Here is a 26,053-nt window from a genome sequence, read left to right on the forward strand (position 1 = left end):
AGTTCGTTTACGTCACAGGCTTCTATTACGTCAACTACAAAAGCACAGAGCGACCACTCCGGGAAATTAATGCATTGTTTCTGATCACATACGATATCTAAAAAATGTTTACAATGTAACCCAATTCACTTTGGTTCAGTGAGGTTTTGTCGTATTTTATGGATAAATGTTGCCCTCTGTTGGTCATAACTGAAATAGTCCGAAATTAAAGTCGCGCCGTCATCAGTCTGCACACTCCCACTATTGGACTTTTAACAGCTACGGTTAACGTAACATCTATTTAGTGTCAATAATATGGACCAATCAAATGATTATATTCAAATAAATCAAATCATTGGTGGGTTTGGTGAGGGAAGACAGATGTAGTAAGCTGATATGATCAGGGCAGGCACACATATTGCCCATGAATGAATAAATGTTTTAAGCCAGATGTCTATTTGTCCAAGACAGTCATTGTTATGCCTATGCCCAAAATGCCCCATATAGCTTCATGTCACACATCTATCATACTTTATACAAACTGGATGAATGCAGGCTGTTGGTTTGTAAATGTTGTAAATAAATATGTATATATTATGCATATTATTATTATTGTTATTATTGTTTCATTCACTTATCTTTTTGACCTGCACTGTTGGAGTTCAGATCTTAAGAATTTCACTGTACCCTGCAATTACATCTGCGACCCCTATGTATGTGACTAATAAACTCATCTAATCGAATGAAATCTAATCTAAATTCAGATTTTTTTCTGGATGAGGAAACCTAGTCATACGTAGGTATAATTTACAGAAATCATAAATGTTTACATTATTGCTGAATAAGGCTATCACAGCGTACTTTTTTCATACCAGTACTGTCAAACAAGAAATGATGCCGACAATTTAGTTTAGGGCAGCTGGCAAAATCCCGCCTACTTCGTTGGCATTTTCAAGATCGGCATTTAAATAGACCAATCATGGTTCGTTTTCAGACCAGTTTGGGGAGATTGCCTTTAAAATTGACCAATAGTGGCCACGAATACACGAGCACAGTGCTTCCGGACTGCCCATGTGAAACTAGCTAGCAGTGATACTCAAAGCCGATTTGAATTAACACCGGAAAGTAAGTGGTATTTTAATTGCATAAAAAATGTGCTGTATTGAGTAATTTTCAATATCTGCATGGATTGTAAATATAAAACATATTTCTCTTTCCATAATGCTCATAAATAGCAGACATGTTCAAGTATATTTTTGTTGAAATCTTTGTTAAAACCTTGTGCAATCTGGCTAGCTAACTAACATATTTGGCATTGCGTCAAGCTAACGCTAGTACTAGCATTGTCGTGTCAGTTAACTTCTGCTAGCATTGTGTCGCAGGTTGGTTCCGAGAATTACATTTTAGGTCAAGTTAGGCCCTAGAAATGTCTTGCTCGTTATTAATTTGAGCCAACGTTATTTCTGAATATTCACCTTGCATTTGAAACCCATTTCCCTTTATAGCACTTTGCTGTCACAAAGTTTGAATGAGAGGAGGCGGCTGCCATTGTTTGTGCGGAGAGTGAGGCATGATTCCTTGTTCAACTTGATTGAATCGGGCAACTGGCTAACTACTGTAAACTGAGTTACTGGGTGGTCGCTGGTCCAATCCTTGTTTCTAGCTAGGCAAATTGTAATGAATATGTGCCAAATGTATTCGCTTTCCATTTTGCGTTCTGTCCATATTTGGCGGTGTGAGTGCGGCCTACTACTAGCATTATTAGCAGCCTAGCCGTTACCTAGCTAATGCTATGTAGGAATACACGTTAGACGAGTGTTTCCCAAACTCGGTCCTAGGGACCTCAAGGGGTGTACGTTTTGGTTTTTTGCCGTAGTACTACACAGCTGAATCAAAAAAGGATCAAGCTTTGATTGAGTCAGCTGTGTAATGTTGGGGGGCAAATGTTGGGGGGGGGGGGACCGAATATGGGAAAACCCTGTGTTAGACGGGATTGGAATCCTGTTTTAGATTGAATTGGAATCCTCATTTAAAATAACTAAGGTTAGATGGTGAGGAATTTTACATAGATTATTGAATTGGCATTTCAATTAACCTTCTGAATTTACTGTATTGTTGATACAGGCCCCCCCTCCCCTCCCAAACTAGTCTCCAGTCTTTCCTAGCTTCAACTAATGCAAGTACCCCTTCTCTAGAATGGCAGAGAACGACGTTGACAACGAGCTGTTGGACTATGAAGAGGATGAGGAGCCTCAGGTTGCCTTGGAGACCGCCACACCTGCGGGCAAGAAGGAGGTAAAGGGCTCTTACGTCTCCATCCACAGCTCCGGCTTCCGAGACTTCCTGCTCAAACCAGAGCTGCTACGCGCCATTGTTGACTGTGGCTTTGAACATCCCTCTGAAGGTGAGCCTCACAGGCACTGCCCACCTTCAACCAAGGACTGTTTTTGACTTTGTCCATTCTGTGTATGTCAAATGGCACCCAATTCCTGATATAGTGTACCACTATTGAGCTGGGCCGATAGGGCTTTGTTCAAAACTAGTGCTGTGTGTGTCTGGGCCCTGGTCGAAAGTAATCCACTATATATAGGTTGTTATTTGGGACTCGGACTATGAGTTATACATGTATGCCCCTTCAAGCATCACATCATACTTAAACTGGTCACCTCTGTATACCTGTCGCAAGACCCACTGGTTGATGCTTATTTATAAAACCCTCTTAGGCCTCACTCCCCCTCCCCTATCTGAGATATCTACTGCAGCCCTCATCCTCCACATGCAACACCTGTTCTGCCAGTCACATTCTGTTAAAGGTCCCCAAAGCGCACGCATCCCTGGGTCGCTCCTCTCTTCAGTTTTCTGCAGCTAGTGACTGGAACGAGCTGCAACAAACAAACTGTACAGTTTTATCTCAATCTCTTCATTCAAAGACTCAATCATGGACACTTACAAAGCAGCCACAACTGTCAGTGTGATGTATTGTTGTCTCTACCTTCTTGCCCTTTGTGCTGTTGTCTGTGTCCGATGTTTGTACCATGGTTTGTGCTGCTACCATGCTGTGTTGTCATGTGATGCTTTGCTATGTTGTCTTAGGTCTCTCTTTATGTAGTGATGTGTGTATTGTCTTTTTTTTATTTTTTATGTTAAATCCCAGGCCCCAATCCCCGCAGGAGGCCTTTTGGTAGGCCGTCATTGTAAATACGAATTTGTTCTTAACTAACTTCCCTAGTTACATTTCTGTCTTTCAGTCCAACACGAGTGCATCCCACAGGCCATCCTGGGCATGGACATCCTGTGCCAGGCCAAGTCTGGTATGGGCAAGACGGCTGTGTTTGTACTGGCCACCCTGCAGCAGATTGAGCCTGTGGATGGGCAGGTGAGTGGTTGAATAATGAAATTAATCTCTACATTGTGGAAGCAGCAACTGAATTGCTGTTACATTGAAGCCTAGACCTCCTGTACTAAAAATAGCTTTCAATGGAGAATCCATTGAGTGCTTTGTAGTTTAGGAATAGGCTTAATCTGAAACTGGTTTCAGATTTGTTTCTCTGCTGTCCAGAGAGCTCTGTATTAAACATCCTCCCATACCTCTCTATCTCTGTCTACCAGGTGTCTGTGCTGGTGATGTGCCACACACGAGAGCTGGCCTTCCAGATCAGCAAAGAGTATGAGCGCTTCTCCAAGTACATGCCCACCGTCAAGGCAGCCGTGTTCTTCGGGGGCCTGTCCATCAAGAAGGACGAGGACGTGCTGAAGAAGAATTGCCCCCACATTGTGGTGGGAACGCCCGGCCGCATCCTGGCCCTCATCCGCAACAAGACCCTCAACCTGAAGAACGTGAAGCACTTTGTCCTGGACGAGTGTGACAAGATGCTGGAGCAGCTGGGTGAGTAGGACAGGGGGGCTGATGCCAGATGTGAGTGTCGGGAGCAAGGAGTAAGTTGAAACGTCACAGATGAATGGTCAATTTAAAACGTGTTCCAATGTACCTACTAGCATACCACTTAGAATGCACTTCTAATACACTGTCATACTAAGTAGTAGTGGATCTTGGAACAGAATGTGATAGAGGGTGTGACTTAAGTAAGGATTTAACCAAAACATAGGAAAGTATTTACATTTTATGTAGTCCTCGGATATCAGGCTGAGTGGGTTGACTTTTTTTGTGACGGCCATATTTTCCTATCGTCTCTCCCTCAGACATGAGGCGTGATGTTCAGGACATCTTCAGGCTCACACCCCACGAGAAGCAGTGCATGATGTTCAGCGCCACCCTAAGCAAAGAGATCCGCCCTGTCTGCCGCAAGTTCATGCAGGATGTACGTTGGAAGGGGTTCTCATAACTCGTGGTTATGTACATGTTCTGAAACTTAAAGTAGCAGTTTTACACATACACACATACACACACACACACACACACACACAGATTAACCCATCTCCCTAAATTGCACTTTGAAGAGGCAATCGGCAGTATAAACATTAATGAAGCATCTTCCTCGCCCCTGTTTCGGAGATATAGGTCTGGAGAAATTTAACCACTCTCAAATTCGTAGGGCGATGGATGCAAGGACTGACCGTCAATGATATCAGAATTATCATTTTGACCATGTTTTGAGACTAAATAGTTTATTTTTACGTTTACTTTGTTTACAAGCATTGGAATGAAACACGCTTGTATTTTGGGTTTTGGTGGGGTACGAAAGTTAAATAAGCTCATGGGTATTTGTTATATTCTTTTAATTTTAAGTGTCCAAAAATTGATGTAGAAACTGCTGATTGTCCTTTTTTAAAGGGATTTTGGATATGGCTTAATATTCATGTAAAAAGTTCCAGTCTAGCCCCTCTAAGCTTTGCCTGCTCGTGTCTCACAAGTGGCCATATCAGGGTTTGGGGCTCTTGCTCTAGACATTTTTGGGAGGGACAGTGCATTAAAGCTATTATAAAAAATAAAGTTCCATCCATCTCTAGTACTAGTAATTAACAATCACATTTGTAGTTCTTCATTTACCAACACAGAATGTGGTTTACTCCTGTTTTCACTTAATGTAGCTAGGTTTATAAAACTGGCCCAAAGAGTGACACTTTCCCCATGTTATATTCATTAGGGTACACTAGCAAAATGCTTTGCCATGAAAGTCCAGGTAGTCCCTCCCTGTGTTCTGTTTGGTGCTTAATGAATATCTCCTGTAGCCCATGGAGGTGTTTGTGGACGATGAGACCAAGCTAACGCTGCACGGCCTGCAGCAGTACTACTGCAAGCTGAAGGATAGCGAGAAGAACCGCAAGCTCTTCGACCTGCTCGACGTGCTCGAGTTCAACCAGGTACGGACAGAGGTCTTTTCAGAGATTTGAATACTAAAACGTAATTTATTTTTGTTTTAATCTGAGTGCGTTGAAAGTATTTTGTCCGTGGATTTGAAAGTCACGTTTTAAATACAATTTTACTCATTCAAGTGAACTAAGTCTATGCACCGACAAAGTTTCTGCCTGTGAGTTTTATGCCCTGTGTTTTTTTGTCTTCAGAGTGTACATTTATTTGGCCCGGGTGCCATATCAGATGCCGCATGGGTTTTGTGCCCCATGTTTGTCTTCGGTGTCTCACTGCCATTTTCTCCCCTGTCTGAAGGTGGTGATCTTCGTGAAGTCTGTGCAGCGCTGTGTGGCTCTGTCTCAGCTGCTGGTGGAGCAGAACTTCCCTGCAATTGCCATCCACAGGGGCATGGCTCAGGAGGAGAGGTGGGTTCTGACGGAGAGGAAAAAATCACTGGCTAAACCCTACAGTTTATGCACTTGTTAAAATGTGTGAGGTTTTGATTGGTATAAGCAATATTAGTATATTGCTTACACTTCAAGACATCTCAGATATTAATAAGTGCATAGGGTTTAGGGGTAGCTTTGGGATTGGGTCTTGGCTTTCATTGGGAAATTCTGATTTGGACAAAAGACTGTCCTCGACTCCTCCGTCCTCTTATCTGTAAACCGATAAGTGGTTGAGGAGTGTCAATTTGTTAGTAGGCAAACGGTGTCCTCGCCTCCTGCTGAGGAAGCATAAGTGTCCTTTGCTGAAGTTGAGATCTACCCTCCCCTTTCAATCAGCTGTGTACTCTGAGAAGCATGCACATATATATATATATATATATATATATATATATATTATTTTTTTTATATAAATATTACCCCCTTTTCTCCCCAATTTTCGTGGTATCCAATTGCTAGTAATTACTATCTTGTCTCATCGCTACAACTCCCGTACGGGCTCGGGAGAGACAACTCAACCAAGCCGCACTGCTTCTTAACACAGCGCGCCTCCAACCCGGAAGCCAGCCGCACCAATGTGTCGGAGGAAACACCGTGCACCCGGCTCCCTCGGTTAGCGCGAGTCGCTGGTGCGCGATGAGACAAGGATATCCCTACCGGCCAAACCCTCCCTAACCCAGACGACGCTAGGTTAATTGTGCGTCGCCCAACGGACCTCCCGGTCACGGCCGAGCTCTGCGACAGAGCCTGGGCGCGAACCCAGAGTCTCTGGTGGCGCAGCTGGCGCTGCGATGCAGTGCCCTAGACCACTGCGCCACCCGGGAGGCCCCTAGCATGCACATATTGAAAACGATAAGTAGCATATTGTTTTTATCCATAAAATGTCTAGTTAAATGTCTTTTTACTATACACATTTTAATTTGGGTTAAATGTCATCTAATTTCATACAAGCACATTTCCTCCTCTCAGTTACTGTTGACTTTTCTTTCTTCTTTTTTTTCAAAAGGAGGAATGAGGAGTTGCACAATCAAATTGAGAATCTCATTTACTTGCACATTTTCTATAATAGTCATGTAGCAGAAGCTGTTATCCAGAGGGACTGAACAATAACTTTCTCTCAGACAACATATTTGTGGGTCACAGTTTCAGTGTACCCACAGGAGTGAAGCAGGAAGTATAATGCCTGTTCTACTTATTCTAAGTCTGTGGATGCCTCCCTTCCTCCCCCAGGCTTTCCCGGTACCAGCAGTTCAAGGACTTCCAAAGGCGGATCCTGGTGGCCACCAACCTGTTTGGCCGAGGGATGGACATTGAGCGCGTCAACATCGTCTTCAACTACGACATGCCCGAGGATTCCGACACCTACCTGCACAGAGTGGCCCGTGCAGGCAGGTTCGGGACGAAGGGTCTGGCCGTGACCTTTGTGTCCGACGAGACTGACGCTAAGACCCTGAACGATGTGCAGGACCGCTTTGAGGTCAACGTGGCAGAGCTCCCAGAAGAGATTGACATCTCCACCTACAGTAAGCTATATCCAACTAGTCTAGCACTCATTTGGATTTCATGTTTTTTTTTTTTTCATGGTTTTTGTCTTAAATGTCACCCTATTCCCTATGTAGGGTACTACTTTTGATCAGAGCCACATAGGCTCTGGTTAGAAGTAGTGCACTATATAGAGAATAGGATGCCATTTCAGACAACCATGTTTTCACTTATTTATTCTTTTGGTTTTTGTAATAGCCTTCATTATGCCAGTACTGCTTGCAATTGTTCCTTCAAAGGAATTGTTGATGAGCCACTTTAGAGCATTTGTTTATTACCTAGTCATTCCAAGTATGTGGTCTGTATAGCTGTCTTATGCTGAAGGTATCTATTTTTTTGTGCCCAGCATCTGCAAGTAATTTTATGTGGGTACACTGCTTGATGCTATAAACTAACCTCCCTCTTTTCTTGTTTCAGTTGAACAGTCCAGATGAAAGTCGCCCCCTGACCAGTGAAGACGACATGTCCGTGCCCCTCTGTCTCGGTCTTTTTTGGAGAGGGAGAATAAAATAATCATTTTTTATTTCTTTTTTTAAATGCCTCTCCCTGATCTCCCAGTTCATTAAGCATCACTTTTTATTTGATTTTTATCCTATCCTCCCAAGGCTGCAGTTTTAATGTTATTTTCCCTGTTAATGGTGGTTGTTTCTATTTTTGCTTAATGAAATCATTGACATTAAAATGTTTTATACAATGTTATGTCACTGTATCTTCTTTTTCTTACTAATAGGGTTGAAAAATTCTGGCAATTTTCTGAAATTTCAAGAAATCGCTGTTGGATGATTCTCTGCTTATTCCCTGCCTGGGAATGTTGGGAAAGTTACCAGAATTTTCTAACTTACTAATTAGAGAAGTTGGCTTTTCACATTGCAGCATATCATTGCACATGAAAGAAATGTTGAATTGAAATAAGACAGACCTACATTAACACTATAGAATATAATTCAATTTTGCCTGTCGCAAGTACTTACTAATTAGATATGCTGCAATGTGAAAAGCCAACTTCTCTAATTAGTAAGTTAGAAAATTCTGTACTATGATCATATTTTTAAAACGCCATAAATATAAAAAATACACTTAACAAAAATATAAATGCAACTTGTAAAGTGTTCATGGGCTGAAACAAAAGATCCCAATAATGTTCCACACTCACAAAGCTTTTCTCATTCTGGGTATGTTTCTCCTTTGCCAAGTTAATCCATCCACCTGACAGCTTCTTGATATGCCACACCTGATTAAACAGCACAGCATTATCATTACACATGTCCACCTTGTGCTGGGGGACAAAAGGTGTGCAGTTTTGTCACAACACAATTCCATAGATGTTTCAAATTTTTAGGGAGTGCAATTGGCATGCTGATTGCAGGAATATCCACCAGAGCTGTTGCCAGATCATTTAATGTCCATTTCCCTACCATAAGCCACCATGTCGTTTTAGAGAATGAATTTTGCAGTAGGTCCAACAGGCTTCACAACTGCGGACCACGTGTAACTATGCCAGACCAGGACCTCCACAACCGGCTTCTTCACCTGCAGGATTGTCTGAGACCATCCACCCGGCCAGCTGATGAAATTGTGGGTTTGCAAAACTGAAGAATTTCTGTGCTAACTGTAAACTATCAGGGAAGCTTGTCTTGACCTGACTGCAGTTAGGCTTCGTAACCGGGCAAATGCTCAGACATGTCACCCGTTGAGCATGTTTGGGATGCACTGGATCGACATGTACGACAGCCGGTTCCAGTTCCTGCCAATATACAGCAACTTTACACAGCCATTGAGGAGTGGGACAACATTCCACAATCAAAAGCCTTATCAGCTCTATGCGAAGGAGATGTGTTGCACCACATGAGGCAAATGTTGGTCACACCAGATACTGACTGGTTTTCTGATCCACGCCATTACCTTATTTTTACGTTATCTGTGACCAACAGACGCATATCTGTATTCCCAGTCGTGAAATACATATATTAGGGCCTATGAATTTATTTCAATTGACTGATTCCCTTTTATGAACTGTAACTCAGTAAAATCTTTGAAATTGTTGCACTTTGCATTTATATTTTTGTTCAGTGAATGATAACTAGGAGGAACTCCAAATTCCTCTTTCTCTCTTTTCCCCTCTTTCTCCTCTGCCCCTTCTCTCTTCCTTCTCCCCCTACCTTCTCTTCACATTCATACACAAACTTATTTTATTTTCTGTTTCAGAATATGACTACTAAACTTTCTCTCAGTCTACCTATTTCAGACTTATTTAGATAATTAGTGGAATTCAATTATTTAACATATTGTATTTAGCCCTCTACATTTAATAATTAATATCTAGGCAAATGTGTATTTTAAGGTATCTTAAATGTTAAGGTTATAATATATGCTGGGTAAGACCAAGGCAAGTTGCCTATAGATGATGATCTTGGGTCAGTTTTACACTTTCCCCATAATGGTTAAGGTTTGGATTTGGGGAGTTGAAGCTGATTCTAGGTCTGTACCTAGGGGAAACTTCACCCCAGAGCTTGTTTTTGTGTGGAATACTGTACCTCACGCCATATTGTCAGTAGCACCACATATAGGGGTGGAGCAGGAGACGTGGAGTATGCTACCTCCTCCCCTTGAAAAAACAAACTCAGTTACCACAGAACACCTGTCCTCCCTTTCTCCTCTTCTCCCCCTCTATCCCTGTACGCCTCCTTTCTCTCCATTTCTTCTCCCTCTCAGGCAAGTCTTCTCCCACAGTCTTCTTCTCAGCCCAGTTTTTTGTCCATCGCTTCCTTTGGTCTCTCCTTGTTCTCCCCGTTCCGCTCTCAGCCACTCACTCATTGTCTCCTGCACTGTGTTATCTGTATCCAGTTCCATGCTTTGTGTTCACCCTGTGTAACTGGCCTTAGAAACACAATATCAGCTGTTTCTCTCTTCCGTTGTGTCATAAGCACACTCTATTCCCTACATAGTGGACTACTTTTGACCAAAATCCATAGAGCTCTGGTCAAAACTACTGCACTACATAGGGAATAGGGAGCCATTTTGGATGCAACCATAGTATTGTGCTCCTCAATCTCTAATGTACTGTCTATCAGTATTGTGTTCAACCTGTGTGACTAGCCTTAGAAACACAATATCAGCTATTTCTCTCTTCCGTTGTGTCATAATATGCATCCCAAATGGGGATACATAGGGAATAGGGTGCCATTTGGGACAGCCGTAGTATTGTGCTCCGGTGGCCTATTTATCATATGGCTTCTGACAGTCACCTCAACAATTGTCAGACCAGGAATAACCTCCAACTTGACTTGTTCTCAAATGGGCTGGTGCTTTAGTCTTTGAAAAAGCATGTTTTAAAAAAAAAAATCTATGTCCCAGTTTGTCTCGTCCAGCTCAGTGATGTGGCGAAAACCTGTGGTCGCTGGTTAAATAGGTCTCTCAAATCCTGTACCCCTGGATTAAAATAGATGGGCTATGACTTCCGTCTCCAATGGTCACATCATTACCACTGGTGACAGACAGACCGCATGCATCCCAAATGGTACCCTATTCCCTTTACAGTGCAATACTTTTTATCTGGGCCTACAGGGCTCTGATCAAAAGTAGTGCACTATATAGGGAATAGCATTCCATTTGGGATGCAGACAGCTTCTACGCCCTACAGCAGTGTTTCCTGAATGGTGTGTCAGGACTAGCTGGTAAGTTGTGGCTAGTCGCTACCGGATCGCTGATATTGCAATCAATCAAATTGAAACATATGCAGTTATCACAAAGTGCTTTGCAGATACCCAGCCTAAAACCCCAAAGAGCAAAAGCACAGTGGCTAGGAAAAACTCCCTAGAAGGAAGAAACTTAGGAAGAAAACTCTAGAGGAACCAGGTTCATTCAAAAGGCTTTCGGGGATCACAACTCAAATAAGGAACCACTGCCCCTCAAAGAGAAACAATGAAACACCTGCCAGTTCAAAGAGGCCATTCTATTTACATATGAGCTCTATGGACTACAACGCTCTATTGAGTAGTAACTGTTGCTATCAATAGCAATGCTGCTATAGGCAGTCTATAGGAGACCAATATGACTGTTAACCATTCATATGGTTTTCACCTGCACATTCTCCCTATCATATTTCATACATTCTTTCATCAAATAAGGGTTGTGTGTTTGAGGTGTGTCAGGAAAGGAAAGAGCACAAGGGAGTAGCTAACCACAAAGAAAGAGAACTTGATGGGAAAAATGGGAATGTAGTATTGAGTGGGAGTCTGGGAGAAGACGCACAATGGGCTCAAATGGGCTTTTAGTAATAAACAGGGTTAACCATTAACTTTACAATACACACCAAGGTCTATCCTCATGGCTGTGTCAGCACAGACCACCCTAATTCAAGACTGAAAGCTAGGCAGACATGGGGTCGTTTTAAACAATCAAGACCCAGACAGTACATATTCTTTAGTGAACGTAGACAGTTCATAGGAAGTAAAGAAACACATCTGTGCAGTCCCTAAAATGGACAAGGTTTTATTAAGCCACAGGTAGGTAGACAAGGTCTCACTTCCCTGAAATCGTTTAATACCTATACTATTAATATAACTTTAATGTTTTGCATTACACCTTGACTACTTAATTTTTTTTGTACTGTTACACTAGTATCAAAACCACCGGAATGCTTCACCTTTCCTGAGGTGCTGTTGCTAAGTATTACTGTACTGTACTGGGAGTGTCTGCAGCGCTCACCAGCAAGCCGGGTGTATTTATCTTGGTGTTAGCAGAGCGGTGGCTACAAAGGTGGAATGTCAGTAAACCTAAATGTGACTTAAAAGCACCGGTTACATTTTCGTCCAGCCAATAAAATAAACACGGACTACTTCTACGGATTTTTATGAATGACGGTATTCATCCCCAAGCACGCCCCCTAATTAATTTGTAGCCCTCTCCTTAACTCCACCCATTTGGAATGTCTGGCCCGCTGCCCGAATGATAATTGGCTGGACATATGGCGACGCATGGGCAGAGTTTCTGCGGAGCTCACGAGTTGGTATAAAGTAGATCAGGATACTCTCTCTGTTGAATGATTTTTTTTTAGAGTGCTGTGACGATCTCGAGGAAGGGATAAAAAGAACTGTTCTCTACACTTCAACGACTTCTATTCATCTAACGCAACTGTGCGATTGTAGTCTATTCTTGAAAGAGGTTTTAAAAGTTCAGAACTGTCTTCAAGCGGACTAATAACAAGATCAGAGCTTGTTTTTTTTGACAACTGTCTAATGTTTCATTGGAATTTTCAATAATTATGGCAAAACGTGTCATCTTTGTTTTCTTGACAATGGCAGTCACCAGTCAGGTAAGTCGTATCACCTTGGCAGCTGTCAAATTGGTATGATTTTGATCATATGCAAATCATGTAACAAAATAGCAACGGATGAGTGGAGCGCTTAGGCTGTTTGCAATAACCATTTGGAGGTGATTTGACTGTCATACACAAGTAATTGTATTTTAGAGACACAAATGAAAACTTTTGTCGAACTGTTCTGTTGCCTGAAGATATATATTTTCAAACTGCTGTAGCCTACAGACTATTTGGTAACACTTTTACAAGACAGTACTACTGTGTAACTGCTCGTGTAATTACAGTGTAACAGTTTTGTAATTACTCATTGTTACAATTAGTTACAATGTACTTATCAGTAGTAATCCTTAACCCTAACCCAGTGTACTAATGAGTAATTACAATACTTGTTACACTGTGATTACAGGAATAATCACAGTTATAAGGGCACTGTAATGTAAAATGTAACCGACTATTTTTGTAGCCAACCAGTCCTACCTTGAATTGTGTCTTTTTTTTTATAGGCATGTTTGTGCTTGTCAAATAACTTTAACTCACTGTCTGAGGGTGGGACTTTTACATACTGTAGATTTTTTTCTAGAAGAAGTTGGCAAGGAAGAGTGATGTACTGTGACTCGAATCACGAGTTGGCAGGGGATTGGGTACAACACTTAAACAGCTGCCTAGACAAACAAAACATCCACAGGGATGAAGGGGTAGAAATAATATGAGCAAATTAAATTGGTACTTCACATTGAAGTTAAAGTACATAAATTCATTGTAAACAGTGTTCAACATCACTCCAAATGGGACACAATAATCATGTTAAATAATCAGTTGACATCTCACAATGAATATAAAATGATCAAAATAGACTCCTAGAACATCTTTATCACTAGTAGTGTTTTACCCATGAAAGCAGACCACAGCAAGAAATTACATTACAAAAATGATCTCTTTACTTTCCTATGCTTCTCTCTGTTTATGCCTATGAACCTAAACCTCTCCTCTCTCCCCCCCTTCCTCTCTCCTCCACCCTCCTCCAGGTGGGTGCCAGCTGCCCGGCGGTATGTGAGTGTCCAGCCATGCCCCTCTCGTGCCCCCCCGGGGTGAGTGCGGTGGCCGACGGCTGCGGGTGCTGCAAGGTGTGTGCCTCCCAGCTGAACCAGGACTGCAGCCCCACGATGCCCTGCGACCACCACAAGGGACTGGAGTGCAACTACGGCAATGACGTGACCCTGGCCCAGGGCATCTGCAGGGGTAAGGTTGTGATAGGGGGAGGAAGTGGGGGCGTTTGGAAGTGTGTATTGTAAAAGTGTTAGGATTCAAAGTGTGTAATGTAGGTCGCAGGTGTTCAGTGTTGGAACTATGATGAGGTATAAATAGTGTATGTGTATATCTTGTCAAGTGTGATGTGTAGTAGTTAGTTGATGCTGAGTTTTTATGTGATAGCATCTTAGGGTGCATGTATAAGAAACATTACTGTAGGACTAAACCATGTGTTGAAAGTCACCACAGCCCCAGGACTTAACACGTTGTATCCCAATGGGGGAGGACATTTGGATGTTAAGTCGATTCCTTATGGAGCTCAATCTCACAGACCAAAATGGAGCTAGTTCTATCTACATCAAACCAAGATTCCAATCCTTCATAGACTAAGAATGGAGGCTCCACCATGTCCGTGATATGGAGACAGACTCTTCTGGATTCTTACTCACAAGACTTCCTTCCTCTGCCCTTTCTCTGACCTTTGACCTCCCTCTAGATCTGAATGTTCTCTCTGGGTTACAGTCTGTGTGCCATGTCAGTGTCGGTTATTGCCCCTCTCGTGCCTCCCCGGGGTGAGTGTGGTGGCCGACGGCTGGTTGTTAAGAGGAGGATTGCGTAAAGGGGGTTTCAGCTGGTGTAACCGGAGTATATGGCAGATTCCTCCCGGTCATACCTGGGATTGTCAGTGGAGGTTCTTGTACTTTGACTTTAAAACACATCCTCATATTTAGACTCTCCAGAGACATGGAAGTAGGGTTCCCAAAATACCCCCTCGTTACATGATAGCACATTGCATACTGTGGATCGTAAACAGTTCATTGGTCCTGCTGATGGTTTAATGAGTATGTATATGTGTATATATATGTTACTACCTCAAAGTGGTCTTAGTATCCATCTAAATTGCCTCTAAAGGAATTATGAAGTTGAATTGAGTTGTACTGAACTGTACCTAACTGTACTGTACTGTGCTGAGCTGAATTCAATGGAATTCAATGCATTCTCCTCATTTCCCTCTCTTAACAGCGAGAAAGGAGGGTCGTACGTGTGAGTACAACGGGAGGATCTACCAGAACGGCGAGAACTTCCGCGCCGGCTGTAAACACCAGTGTACCTGCATCGACGGCGTCGTTGGCTGTTCCCTGTTCTGTGCCAACCGTCTGCCCCCCGTCACCCCCTCCTGCCCCTACCCCCGGTTGTTCAGGGTGCCTGGGCAGTGCTGCTTCACCGTGGACTGCCACAAGGGTACCTGGCGCCTTCCCCCCACCAAGCAACATCGCCAACCAACACAACCCAAACCTCAGCCATTCCAGTACCAGCCGGATAACACACTGGGCAATGAGCTGGTGGAGAGAGGCAAGGGCTGGGAGAATGAACAAGGCTACAAGCACCTGCCTGGTGAGGAGCTGTTGCACTCTTGACATTGACCAAATGCATTGTTATTGATCATGATAGATACTTGGCTGTAGCTTATCATGTACACTGAGCCATCTTCGCTAGCGCTATTAGCATTTTTGGTATAATAGTTGATGACTATTGGTCGATAGTTACTCATGTTTGTCTGTACATCAGCCAGTCATATATCCTGATTTCTTCCCTCTGTGGTATATTCTCCCTATAACTCCCTTCCTTCCTCCCCTTTGTCTCCCGCGCTCCTCTTCCTCCCACCCTTCCCAGTATGGAAGCATTCGTTGGAGAAGTGTGTTGTCCAGACAACGGACTGGTCCCAGTGCTCACGAAGCTGTGGGATGGGAGTGTCCTCACGCATCTCCAACGACAACGCCCAGTGTAAGCTGGATAGAGAGACGCGCCTCTGCACCATCCGGCCCTGTGGTGACGTAGCCATCCCACCCAAGGTAAATTCTTTATTTAGACAACGCAATATGCAACTGTGTAGTGTGTGTAGTGTGTGTGTGTGTGTCTGTGCCAATCAGTATGAGCACAATCATGCAGTACAAGAGAAGAGAGTGTGACTGCACATATTTTCATCATCATCATCATCGTCATCATCCCAGGCAATAATATCTCCCTTATCATCTACTGATCTGGTATCACTTTGATAACAAACCCCAACCCCCTAAACTGTTTCCTCTGCGGAGCACGTCCCGGTGGGAACAGACTAGCGTTGATTTACTCACACTGGCGGTGGCGCCCTTTTAAATATAGTCCCCTCCACCCCACCCACGGCATTCCTGCCAAGCAACTGTCCATAGCTAGGCGCCTGGGCCCTGTGCACTCAGCCAGGGAGATGGTGTGTCTATATTAATCCTCCTCTTTTTCTCTGGCTCAGTGCCTATGTCCCAAATGCCACCCTATTCCCTATTTAGTGCACTACTTTTGACCAGGGACCATAGGGCTCTGGACAGTGCCCATAAGGCTCTGGTTAAAAGTAGTGTACTATGTAGGGAACAGGGTGCCATTTGGGACGAACGACTGGGGACTGGGAGATTATGGCTGATTTACCACTGAGACTAATAAGGCCCCTGTCTGTCTGAGTGCAAGATTAATGAGTTTCAGTGAGTTTGATTTAAAATGTTGTTTTGTCACTGTGTTCAGTTAATTGCATAACTTTACCATAATTGAATTAACTTTTTGTTTTGTTTTCAGTACTGACACTTTGTTAGTGATAAGTGATAAGTTCATGATGATTTGGTTGCATAGGCCTTCCGGAAATTTATTCAAAGATATTTTAAAGATGTCTGCAAAAGTTTGTCATTTTATTGAAACAATACAGGTGCCCCAACAGTACAGCATGAAACTTTTACTTTCCTCTGCCCTCTCTGATTATCTCCCTCTTTCCCTCTCATCCTCATCCCCCTCCTCCTTCTCATCCCTTTACAGAAGGGCAAGAAGTGCTCCCCGACCCCAAAAGCCCCAGAAGCCATGCGTCTGTCGTATGGCGAGTGTCAGAGTGTCCGCCTCTACCGGCCCAATTACTGCGGCGCGTGTACGGATGGCCGCTGCTGCTCGCCGCGTCGCACGCGCACCGTTCCTGTGACTTTTGTGTGCCCGGATGGCGAGCGTTTCCAGAGAGACGCCATGTTCATCCAGTCGTGCAAGTGTAGCAAGGAATGTGGCCATCTCAACGAAGTGGCCTTGCCACCACAGCACTGGATGTATGGAGACACACATAAGTTCATCGACTAGCTTCATCGTGTTTGAACAGAATCCTCAAACTTGACTGAGAACATTGACAAGGGAAGGGTGACATTTTTTAAATAAATACCATGGGCCTTGAGGGTGTTTTTCTCTGCAGGCCTCAAATAACAGAACTGAGCTTCACAATGGGCTCTCAGTGAAAACCTGGCACTATAATAGCAAACCCCCAAATAGTAAAGTACTTACTGTATGTTTGAATGGAGTGGTTTTGATTGACAGGTGATCCATCCACTCCTGAATGTTCCTCAGACAAGGGTCTGAACTGAGGCCTACAGTCCCACCTGCCATTTTTGTTTAGTTACGGTATGACATAATGAACAGGACGCAGCCACGAGTTGCTAAGGCCTCCACAGCAACGACAGAGAGAAACAGACGACAACACAGTACTGTGTTGTAGAATAGAAACACATGAACTTGAAGGAACTGTACAGGGTTATTTGCTGTATAAAGTGATATGGTGCTTTGCCTACACTAACCAGGGTCATATTCACTAGGCACCAAATGGAAGAAAGGAGTCTGACACAGGGAGGGACAAGCTGAAGTTGTTCAATTAGAAATAGTTGTTTTGGTTATCCGTTGCAAAACATTTTGTTAGGGTGTGCACTAAGTCTACAACCCAGCTCTATGAGGGCTGGAGTGATACCGGGGCATCCCACAATGCACTGAGAACAGTGACTTTAGAAGATAAGTGACATCAAGCCTGGATGGGCTGAAACGTCTTGACGAAGAGACTGATAAAATGGAGCATTTAGCTCAACGCAGGGTACTCGCGATATTAACATTATTTATTCGTATTCTTATCCAAAGAACTTGACACTAACTCTCTGCAATAGAGAGTGACGTTCAGTGCAGTTGGGATGATGAGCCGTCTAATAACAGAGATTTATGTGAGAGGTGGTAATGAAAGAAATGTGTGTCTCAAATGGCACACTATTCCCTATATACTGCACAAAGTAGTTCTCTATGCGGGGAATGGTAATGATAGATAGCCTGTCTCCACTGACTGCAGTACTAAAAGGAGCACTGTCTGTAAATGAGACGTGTTCAGAAATGACTGGACCAATACCAATTCACTTCAAATGACCTCTAATCTCTTACCAGATTCAGTTATGTTTTATTAGCATGAATGACACTGTTGCTAAAGCGAAGTGAGATAATGTAATCAACAACAGTAAAAAATAATGAATACATAATAATGATAATAATAATAGAGAATAATCAATAATGAATAACATTGGCGAATGATCTTCAATATTATGTACATGTTTGGGATTCATTCATGTATTGTATGCTGTTTGTGAAATCCGAAAAACCTTTGCTTATGCATCTTTAATGATGATTTGTTACTCCAATCTGTCATATGAAATGTTTTACTATAAAACTATAAAATACAATGCCTACTTAAAATGTATGTTTGTCATAACTGAGAATATGTAGCCAAGCTATTATTGGCACTAGTGTATGTTGGTTTGTACATGATACAAAGCTGACCTGCCTGCTATAGAGTTTCAGTTACATGTGATGTTTTATTTAAACTTGGCTTGTATCGTTTCAAATTCTTTCATTTGGCAGACATTTTATTAGTCCGTAGCAAGAGGTTGATAAACTTAAAGGGATAGTTCGCAAAACACACCAACTTGGCTGCTGACATTTTTGGGAATGTGTTAAAGGGATAGTTCACCCAAATTACATATTGGTTTCCTTACCCTGTTAGCAATCTATGGGCAAGGTAAGACAGTAATCACTGCTTTGGTTTTGTTTACGTGGTCACTGTTTCCACTATTGGCACAAATCAAGCATTTTTCACGCTTCATGTCCAAATCATCTATAATGACTTCCCTGAGCTACACAATCAATTTGAGATACTTTAGGATGATTTGGTCAGTAAACACCAAAAATGCTAATATCAGTACCTTTGTGCCACACATGCTAACAAAGTTAGGATTTGGAGACAGTGACCAGGTAAACAAAAACCAAGCATGGATTGCTGTCATACCTTGTCCATAGACTTGTATGCCATTTTGTAATTTGGGTGAGCTATCACTAAAAGCGGACTAATGAACAAAATACTAAACTATTCCTTTAAGACTACACATTTAATGCTGAGGCGGGGTGAAAAGGATGCTAAAAAGGCACTCTGTTATTTTTTATCACTGAACAGGAAATCCAGTATTGATGCCATCAACACAAACAGATAGGGTACGGGTGGATTATGGGGGGTGCACGGACTAGACCAGTCAGCATGGGGCAGAATGTATGGAGAGACCCAATGGGGGCCATAGACATTGAGGTTTAGGTGGTTTAGACCTACTATTAAATGTATTGAATAGCATCTGCTTTATAGTGTACTGTACACAGAGATATCACAGGTCAACATCGACATTCTCACAGAATCATATGCAGACATTTACAATAAAAAGCATGTTATGTGGACATCAAAATCTCAAAAACTGAAACGTGTGGCAGGCTGCTCATTCAGGACAAAAAATGTGTCTTGAACGACTTCGCCCTCTGGTGGTGATTTTTTAACAGTAGCCAACCTGTCATCAGGGCCCAGTTGATCAAAAATGATCTGTCTGGATTTCGCATATAGGTATAGGATTAAACGCATGGAAATATAATGACTAGGACGGATGTCCCCATTCAAGTAAGTGATTCGTTCGTTCTATTCATTATATTTTTATCCATTTAATCCTGGCTGCTGTTTATAGGTTTTTCCCGCTTGTGTATCTATGTCAACCTCTTCCAACTCTCAGCATCCAGTGGTCCTCGCGCTCTACTGATTCTGTCACGCACGCACTGCTCTCGAGCGCGCTCAGCGCAGCGGCGGTTCTCGCCTCCGGGATGGCGCCCTCTGCTTCGGTGTTCAAGTCGGGTTTTCAACCTCAGGACAACAAACTTCCGATGGAAAGTGGCCTTCCCGACCCGGAGCAGCTCTTGCTGTTCCTCAGAAAACTCAAAGAGGTGTTCGATGTGTGCGATGAGGATTCGGATGGTTTCATTCGCGTGGAGCATTTCGTAGACCTCGGTTCACAGTTCGGCCAAGGAGACGAGGTAATATAAATTCCTATCAAGCATCACCTGGTGTTTCATGGAGTACGCTACAGTAGCGTTTGTTTATACGTTTTAAAGGCTTTGTTTCTATGTTTCTTGTTGTGTTTTATGTCGTGCAGACTATGTTATTACACATTCATAGATATTTACTTACAAATTAATTTATGTTTGGCTATTCAAAACATATAGCCTATAACGTTACCATAAAGTGGAACAGGCTCTTGGTAAATCATTTTGGTAAATGTGTGCTTTATTTGATCGTTCTTACAGCGTTGACTGCAAATAAACATAGTTCAAAGTGTACCAAAAGCTGAACAAAGTGCCTTACACCTGTAAAGGTATATTTACTTGGATGCTAAAAAACAAGATAAACGTGAGATTTTATTTTCAAGTAACGTTAGAACTAGTTTTCAGTGTAGCTGTGGAGGAGAGCTCAGTAACACTTTCCAGTGAGATAATCTGATTCAGCCTTTCACTCTCATTCCGTGTATTCGGGCTCTAATTTTGGCCCAAAAAGTGAAACTCATTTTCGTCCAAATGTGTTATTTTGTGGTAGAGAAATTAGGTCAACTACTGAGAGAGAGAGACTGGAAAATAGGCTAATTGTGTTCTTCTGGCAGTATTAATTAACTATAGCCAATAGCTCTCAATTGCATCAGCCTTTTGATATTTAATATAATGTGTCAGCCTCAACATAGTAATAAACATAGACAGACAGGTTTGTTTTAGTAAAGGAGTTTTCTCTGTTATAAATTAGGCCTAACACAAGCCGTCTGCCATTTGTCATGGCATGGCTGCGCTCTGCTGAACTGGGCTGAGTGATTGTGTGAGCAGGGAGCGAGCATGCATAGACCTGCCTGTGTAGATTCAGAAACAGATATATAGCCTAGAATAGAAACAGTGCAAAGCACACAAGAGACGTTATCTTATCCTAACCCCTCTCTGACCTGCTCTGTCTGAATAATAATTGTGTGTAGTGAATTGGCACTCTCTGTATGTGAACAATGAACCATTTTAATTGGTGCTCTGTATCTTTGTAAATGTAATTAGGTTGGTAATAGACCACTTTGCCTGTCTCCACACAGGCTTTTTCCAGTAAGAATGAGTCATAGGCTGTGTCCGAAATGGCAGTAGTGCAGTAGTGGAAAAAAAGTAGTGCACTATATAGGGAATAGGGTCCCTATATAGTGCACTACTTTTGACCAGAGCCCTATGGGTCCTGGTCCCCCTGGTCAAAATAGGGTGCCATAGTATGCATAACAGGCAGATCTGCGTAGCTCTACAGGAGTCCACTGTCCTGCAGTGTGTCCTACTGTTCTGATTGTGAGTTGGGGATGGATGCACTCGACATCCCAGAGGTTGATAAGCATAAACTGATCTCAGACCAGTTTTAACGGGACAACCCATACACTCCCGACTTTGTCATTGGCTAAATGATACCAGTTTGGTCTTGATGTTTTAACTGTTGTTGATAATAAACAATGATACTGAAGTAAGGCCCATCCAAAAATAGGTTGTTGTTCATCTGAACACAAGTCCCTTGTGTTCCACTGTATGTCACAGGGCTGGAACATTAGTGTTGATTGGCTCCCCCGTGTTCTGTTGCTTATCACTTCTCTGGAACATTAGCTCTGATTGGTTCCTTTGGGATGCTTTGCATGGACTGTGGGCACATGGATTGAATCAAATCAAATACATTTTTATTTGTCACATGCGCCAAATACACCAGGTGTAGTAGACCTTACCGTGAAATACTTACTTACAAGCCCTTAACCAACAGTGCAGTTCAAGAAATAGAGTTAAGAAAATATTTACTAAATAAAAATAAAGTGAAAATAAAAAGTAACACAGTGGAATTACATAACAGTAACGAGGCTATATACAGGGGGTCCAGTACTGAGTAAATGTGCAGGAGTACAGATTAGTCGAGGTAATTTGTACATGTAGGTACGGGTAAAGTGACTATGCATAGATGATAAACAGCGAGTAGCAGCAGTGTAAAAACTAAGTCCGGGTGTCCATTTGATTAATTGTTCAGCAGTCTTATGGCTTGGGGGAGCCTTTTGGACCTAGATTTGGTGCTCCGGTACCGCTTGATGATGTGGATAGGGGTTAAAAAGGGGTGCTATTAATAGTAGGTAGTGTGGGTGTTCAGCTATGCATGTAGCATCAACACTCTCCTCAGCAGATGTAGTGAATAGGTCTATATGGACCCTGAATTCTCATGTTGGAACTACCTTAGTGAAAATTAAATGAGCATTTGAGAAAGAGGCAGCTCGATGAAGCTAAATCTTTTCAGCTAAACAATTTCCCCAAAGCTTCTCTTAATAGTTTTATTAGACCACATATGGGCCACTATATTATTTGACCCTGGTGGTCATCTATGAACGTTTGAAACATCTTGAAGAACGATTTGGCCTTAATGGCCATGTACTCTTATAATCTCCACCCGGCACAGCCAGAAGAGGACTGGCCACCCCCCAGAGCCTGGTTCCTCTCTAGGTTTCTTCCTAGGTTCCTGCCTTTCTAGGGAGTTTTTCCTAGCCACTGTGCTTCTACATCTGCATTGCTTGATGTTTGTGGTTTTAGCCTGGGTTTCTGTATAAGCACTTTGTGACATCTGCTGATGTAAAAAAGGCTTTATGAATACATTTGATTTGATTTGAGTTACACACACAGAACATGATGCAGATTAGATTAAACCTGTCTGGACCTCTCAGTGTCCCACTGGCCACACGTAACCTCAACATCATCCTTTCACTGCTCCCATATTCTGACCTATCCTGTCCACTCCCTCTATCCACGCACTCACAGTCACACTGACCCCCTCCTCCTTCTAATCCAGCAAAACTGAGTTTAATTTACTAAAAACTCAGACTCACTGGTCCAAATTATCCAACACAATGACCTTCATTTCACCCAGTATTTTCCTGTTGACCCAGTTGCCGTGCCGACAGTAACTAGGGTGTTGGAGCCGTGACCGTCCAGTGTGTGTTTTGACTGACAGCTGGCTTACATGGTGAGGGATGGTGATGCACAGCTGTATAGCAGAGGTTGGACAGATGGGAAAGAGGACCCATCGTATGTGTGTGGTCTGTTGAAGAACTGTCTTCCACCACATTCTCAGACACACACACGCACACAAATGTATGAACACACACACACACACACACACACACACACACACACACACACACACACACACACACACACACACACACACACACACACACACACACACACACACACACACACACACACACACACACACACACACACACACACAATCTCTCTGATATTCACACGGTCATTCTCAGTCACTAGCAGGTCTCTATCCCCAGCATTTACAATTTCATGACACCGTTTTACCAGCCACAGTCTAAAAGTAGGAGTTGAAAGAGCTGCCGGCACCATCTAAAGTGCATTAAATGCATAATTCAGGAGCACAGTACAGTTCCTCTGTGTCTCTGCTCCTGCCCACATGAAAGATGTGGATGTGGGTTGATGGTGGGAGAGACATGTATTGGTTGGTTGCAGCGGTGTTGTACAATATGCATATGCCTGTATATACTGTATATAGATATATATATACACACACAGTCTTATGCATTCTATAATGTGTGCTCTATATGAGTGAGATCCTCTATATGTGAAGAGCCGTACTTTAGCTCTAGGTCATAACAACATGAGGTGTGTTGTAGTGACTCAGTAGTGACTCAGAGAGGGACTGTTAGAACAGGTGGTTGTGGGAGGCTCACAGCTACAGGTCACACACACGCACACACACACACACACACACACACACACACACACACACACACACACACACACACACACACACACACAAACAGACAAACAGACAGACAGACAGACAGACAGACAGACAGACAGACAGACAGACAGACAGACAGACAGACAGACAGACAGACAGACAGACAGACAGACAGACAGACAGACAGACAGACAGACAGACAGACAGACAGACAGAGCTGTCAGCAACTTAACATGGAGAATCTGAGTCAGACATCGAAAGGTTGTTTACAATTTCATCTGTAGGTTTGCATAGATTCTCTTTGTATTGTATGAAGCCGAACCCATGACTCGTTATTTTGTTCAACCCTTTTGTTGCCTGTCCCATGGTCTCCAGGTGAAGAAGTTGGCCAAATGCTTGGACCCCAATGCTCAGGGCAGGATCAACTTCAAGGACTTCTGCCATGGAGTGCTGGCTATCAAAGGTAGGACTGAGAGGCATGCACAGGGAGCCAACCATCGGCAACTGCATAATTCAGTTTTACTGGTGTGTGTGTGCGTGTCTGCGTGCATGTGTGTCGTGCATACATGCATATGGTGTCTTCCCACTGAGGCAGAAGAGCATCATTCAGCAACACTATTCTGCCATTACCCTCCTACTCAGGTTATAGATGCTGGGACTGAAGAGGCTGGGTAACTCCTACTGCCTAGTTACCATGTAGTTACCATGGAGTAGAGTTGAGTCACATGTTCATACATACATAGCCTACCTACAAAATGGTCAAACAATATTGTACTCTTTTTCATAAGAAATTAGTCTAGTTCAACCCCCCAGAATATTTTTTTTTCTGAGAGAGCCAATCAAAGCTCGGCTTGAATATTGCATTTACAACGGCCTCCTGTCCAGACAGTGTGTCAGCTCTCCCTCACTGACTACGTGAGTCTCATCAGCCAGGCTAAAGAAAGAGTGCATCAGCATCAGAAAGTGAAGGTGGAGAGACATAAAGGATGCTGGAGAGTTAGTGTCAATCAAAATGGAAGCCCTACAATTTAGAGAATAAAAAGTCTGCCTTGGGCTATGTGAGTCATTCATTGACATTATGATAATCCTGCCCATGATTGAATCTTAACATCTTCACTATGGTCACTTTGTTTTTCCCTGCTACACACTCAAGGCTTGTTTCTGCAAACTCATCATAACTGCTCTAACTGACCGGCCGGCCTCCTCTTTGGCCTGTCTAGAGAGAGAGTCCCTGTAAACCAGGTCAGTTTGTTTTTCCCTGCTACACACTCAAGGCTTGTTTCTGCCAACCAGGACACATGAGTGGACACCAGCCAACCAGGACACATGAGTGGACACCAGCCAACCAGGACACATGAGTGGGGAACCAGCCAACCAGGACACATGAGTGGGGAACTAACCAACCAGGACACATGAGTGGGGCACCAGCCAACCAGGACACATGAGTGGGGCACTAACCAACCAGGACACATGAGTGGGGCACCAGCCAACCAGGACACATGAGTGGACACCAGCCAACCAGGACACATGAGTGGGGAACCAGCCAACCAGGACACATGAGTGGGGCACCAACCAACCAGGACACATGAGTGGGGCACCAGCCAACCAGGACACATGAGTGGGGCACTAACCAACCAGGACACATGAGTGGGGCACCAGCCAACCAGGACACATGAGTGGACACCAGCCAACCAGGACACATGAGTGGGGAACCAGCCAACCAGGACACATGAGTGGGGAACTAACCAACCAGGACACATGAGTGGGGAACCAGCCAACCAGGACACATGAGTGGGGCACCAGCCAACCAGGACACATGAGTGGGGCACCAACCAACCAGGACACATGAGTGGGGCACCAGCCAACCAGGACACATGAGTGGACACCAGCCAACCAGGACACATGAGTGGGGAACCAGCCAACCAGGACACATGAGTGGGGAACTAACCAACCAGGACACATGAGTGGGGAACCAGCCAACCAGGACACATGAGTGGGGAACTAACCAACCAGGACACATGAGTGGGGAACCAGCCAACCAGGACACATGAGTGGACACCAGCCAACCAGGACACATGAGTGGGGAACTAACCAACCAGGACACATGAGTGGGGCACCAGCCAACCAGGACACATGAGTGGGGCACCAGCCAACCAGGACACATGAGTGGGGAACTAACCAACCAGGACACATGAGTGGACACCAGCCAACCAGGACACATGAGT

General features: G+C 43.4%; 3 protein-coding genes across 5 annotated transcripts in view; all 3 read left to right on the forward strand.

Moving 5' to 3' along the window:
* The first annotated feature begins 975 nt into the window (after positions 1-975).
* On the forward strand, positions 976-7,977 carry LOC139568480 (ATP-dependent RNA helicase DDX39A-like). Of its 2 annotated transcripts, none has more exons than XM_071390323.1 (9): positions 976-1,104; positions 2,175-2,383; positions 3,228-3,355; positions 3,589-3,865; positions 4,180-4,298; positions 5,170-5,301; positions 5,606-5,715; positions 6,967-7,259; positions 7,696-7,977. In XM_071390323.1, the coding sequence occupies exons 2-9, from the start codon at positions 2,176-2,178 to the stop codon at positions 7,710-7,712; spliced, it is 1,284 nt and encodes a 427-aa protein (XP_071246424.1). In that variant the 5' UTR covers positions 976-1,104; position 2,175; the 3' UTR covers positions 7,713-7,977. The 2 variants fall into 2 exon arrangements, with proteins under 2 accessions (XP_071246424.1, XP_071246425.1); XM_071390324.1 differs by lacking the exon at positions 976-1,104 and adding an exon at positions 1,287-1,361.
* A 4,289-nt stretch (positions 7,978-12,266) lies between these two features.
* On the forward strand, positions 12,267-18,409 carry LOC139568481 (CCN family member 1-like). Its single transcript, XM_071390325.1, has 5 exons — positions 12,267-12,592; positions 13,624-13,837; positions 14,870-15,241; positions 15,521-15,699; positions 16,685-18,409. The coding sequence occupies exons 1-5, from the start codon at positions 12,542-12,544 to the stop codon at positions 16,988-16,990; spliced, it is 1,122 nt and encodes a 373-aa protein (XP_071246426.1). The 5' UTR covers positions 12,267-12,541; the 3' UTR covers positions 16,991-18,409.
* A 1,159-nt stretch (positions 18,410-19,568) lies between these two features.
* The window catches only part of LOC139568510 (rab11 family-interacting protein 4A-like), an 84,924-nt gene continuing 78,439 nt past the window's right edge, over positions 19,569-26,053 (forward strand). Inside the window, exons 1-3 of one of the 2 annotated variants that reach the window (XM_071390374.1) lie at positions 19,569-19,649; positions 19,759-20,056; positions 24,204-24,291. In XM_071390374.1, coding sequence (XP_071246475.1) covers positions 19,636-19,649; positions 19,759-20,056; positions 24,204-24,291 — 400 coding nt within the window. In that variant the 5' untranslated portion in view covers positions 19,569-19,635. The remainder of the gene's footprint in view (positions 19,650-19,758; positions 20,057-24,203; positions 24,292-26,053) is intronic. The other variant, XM_071390375.1, reaches the window with a different exon arrangement.

Source organism: Salvelinus alpinus, chromosome 2 (genome assembly GCF_045679555.1).
Source record: "Salvelinus alpinus chromosome 2, SLU_Salpinus.1, whole genome shotgun sequence".
NCBI lineage: Eukaryota > Metazoa > Chordata > Actinopteri > Salmoniformes > Salmonidae > Salvelinus > Salvelinus alpinus.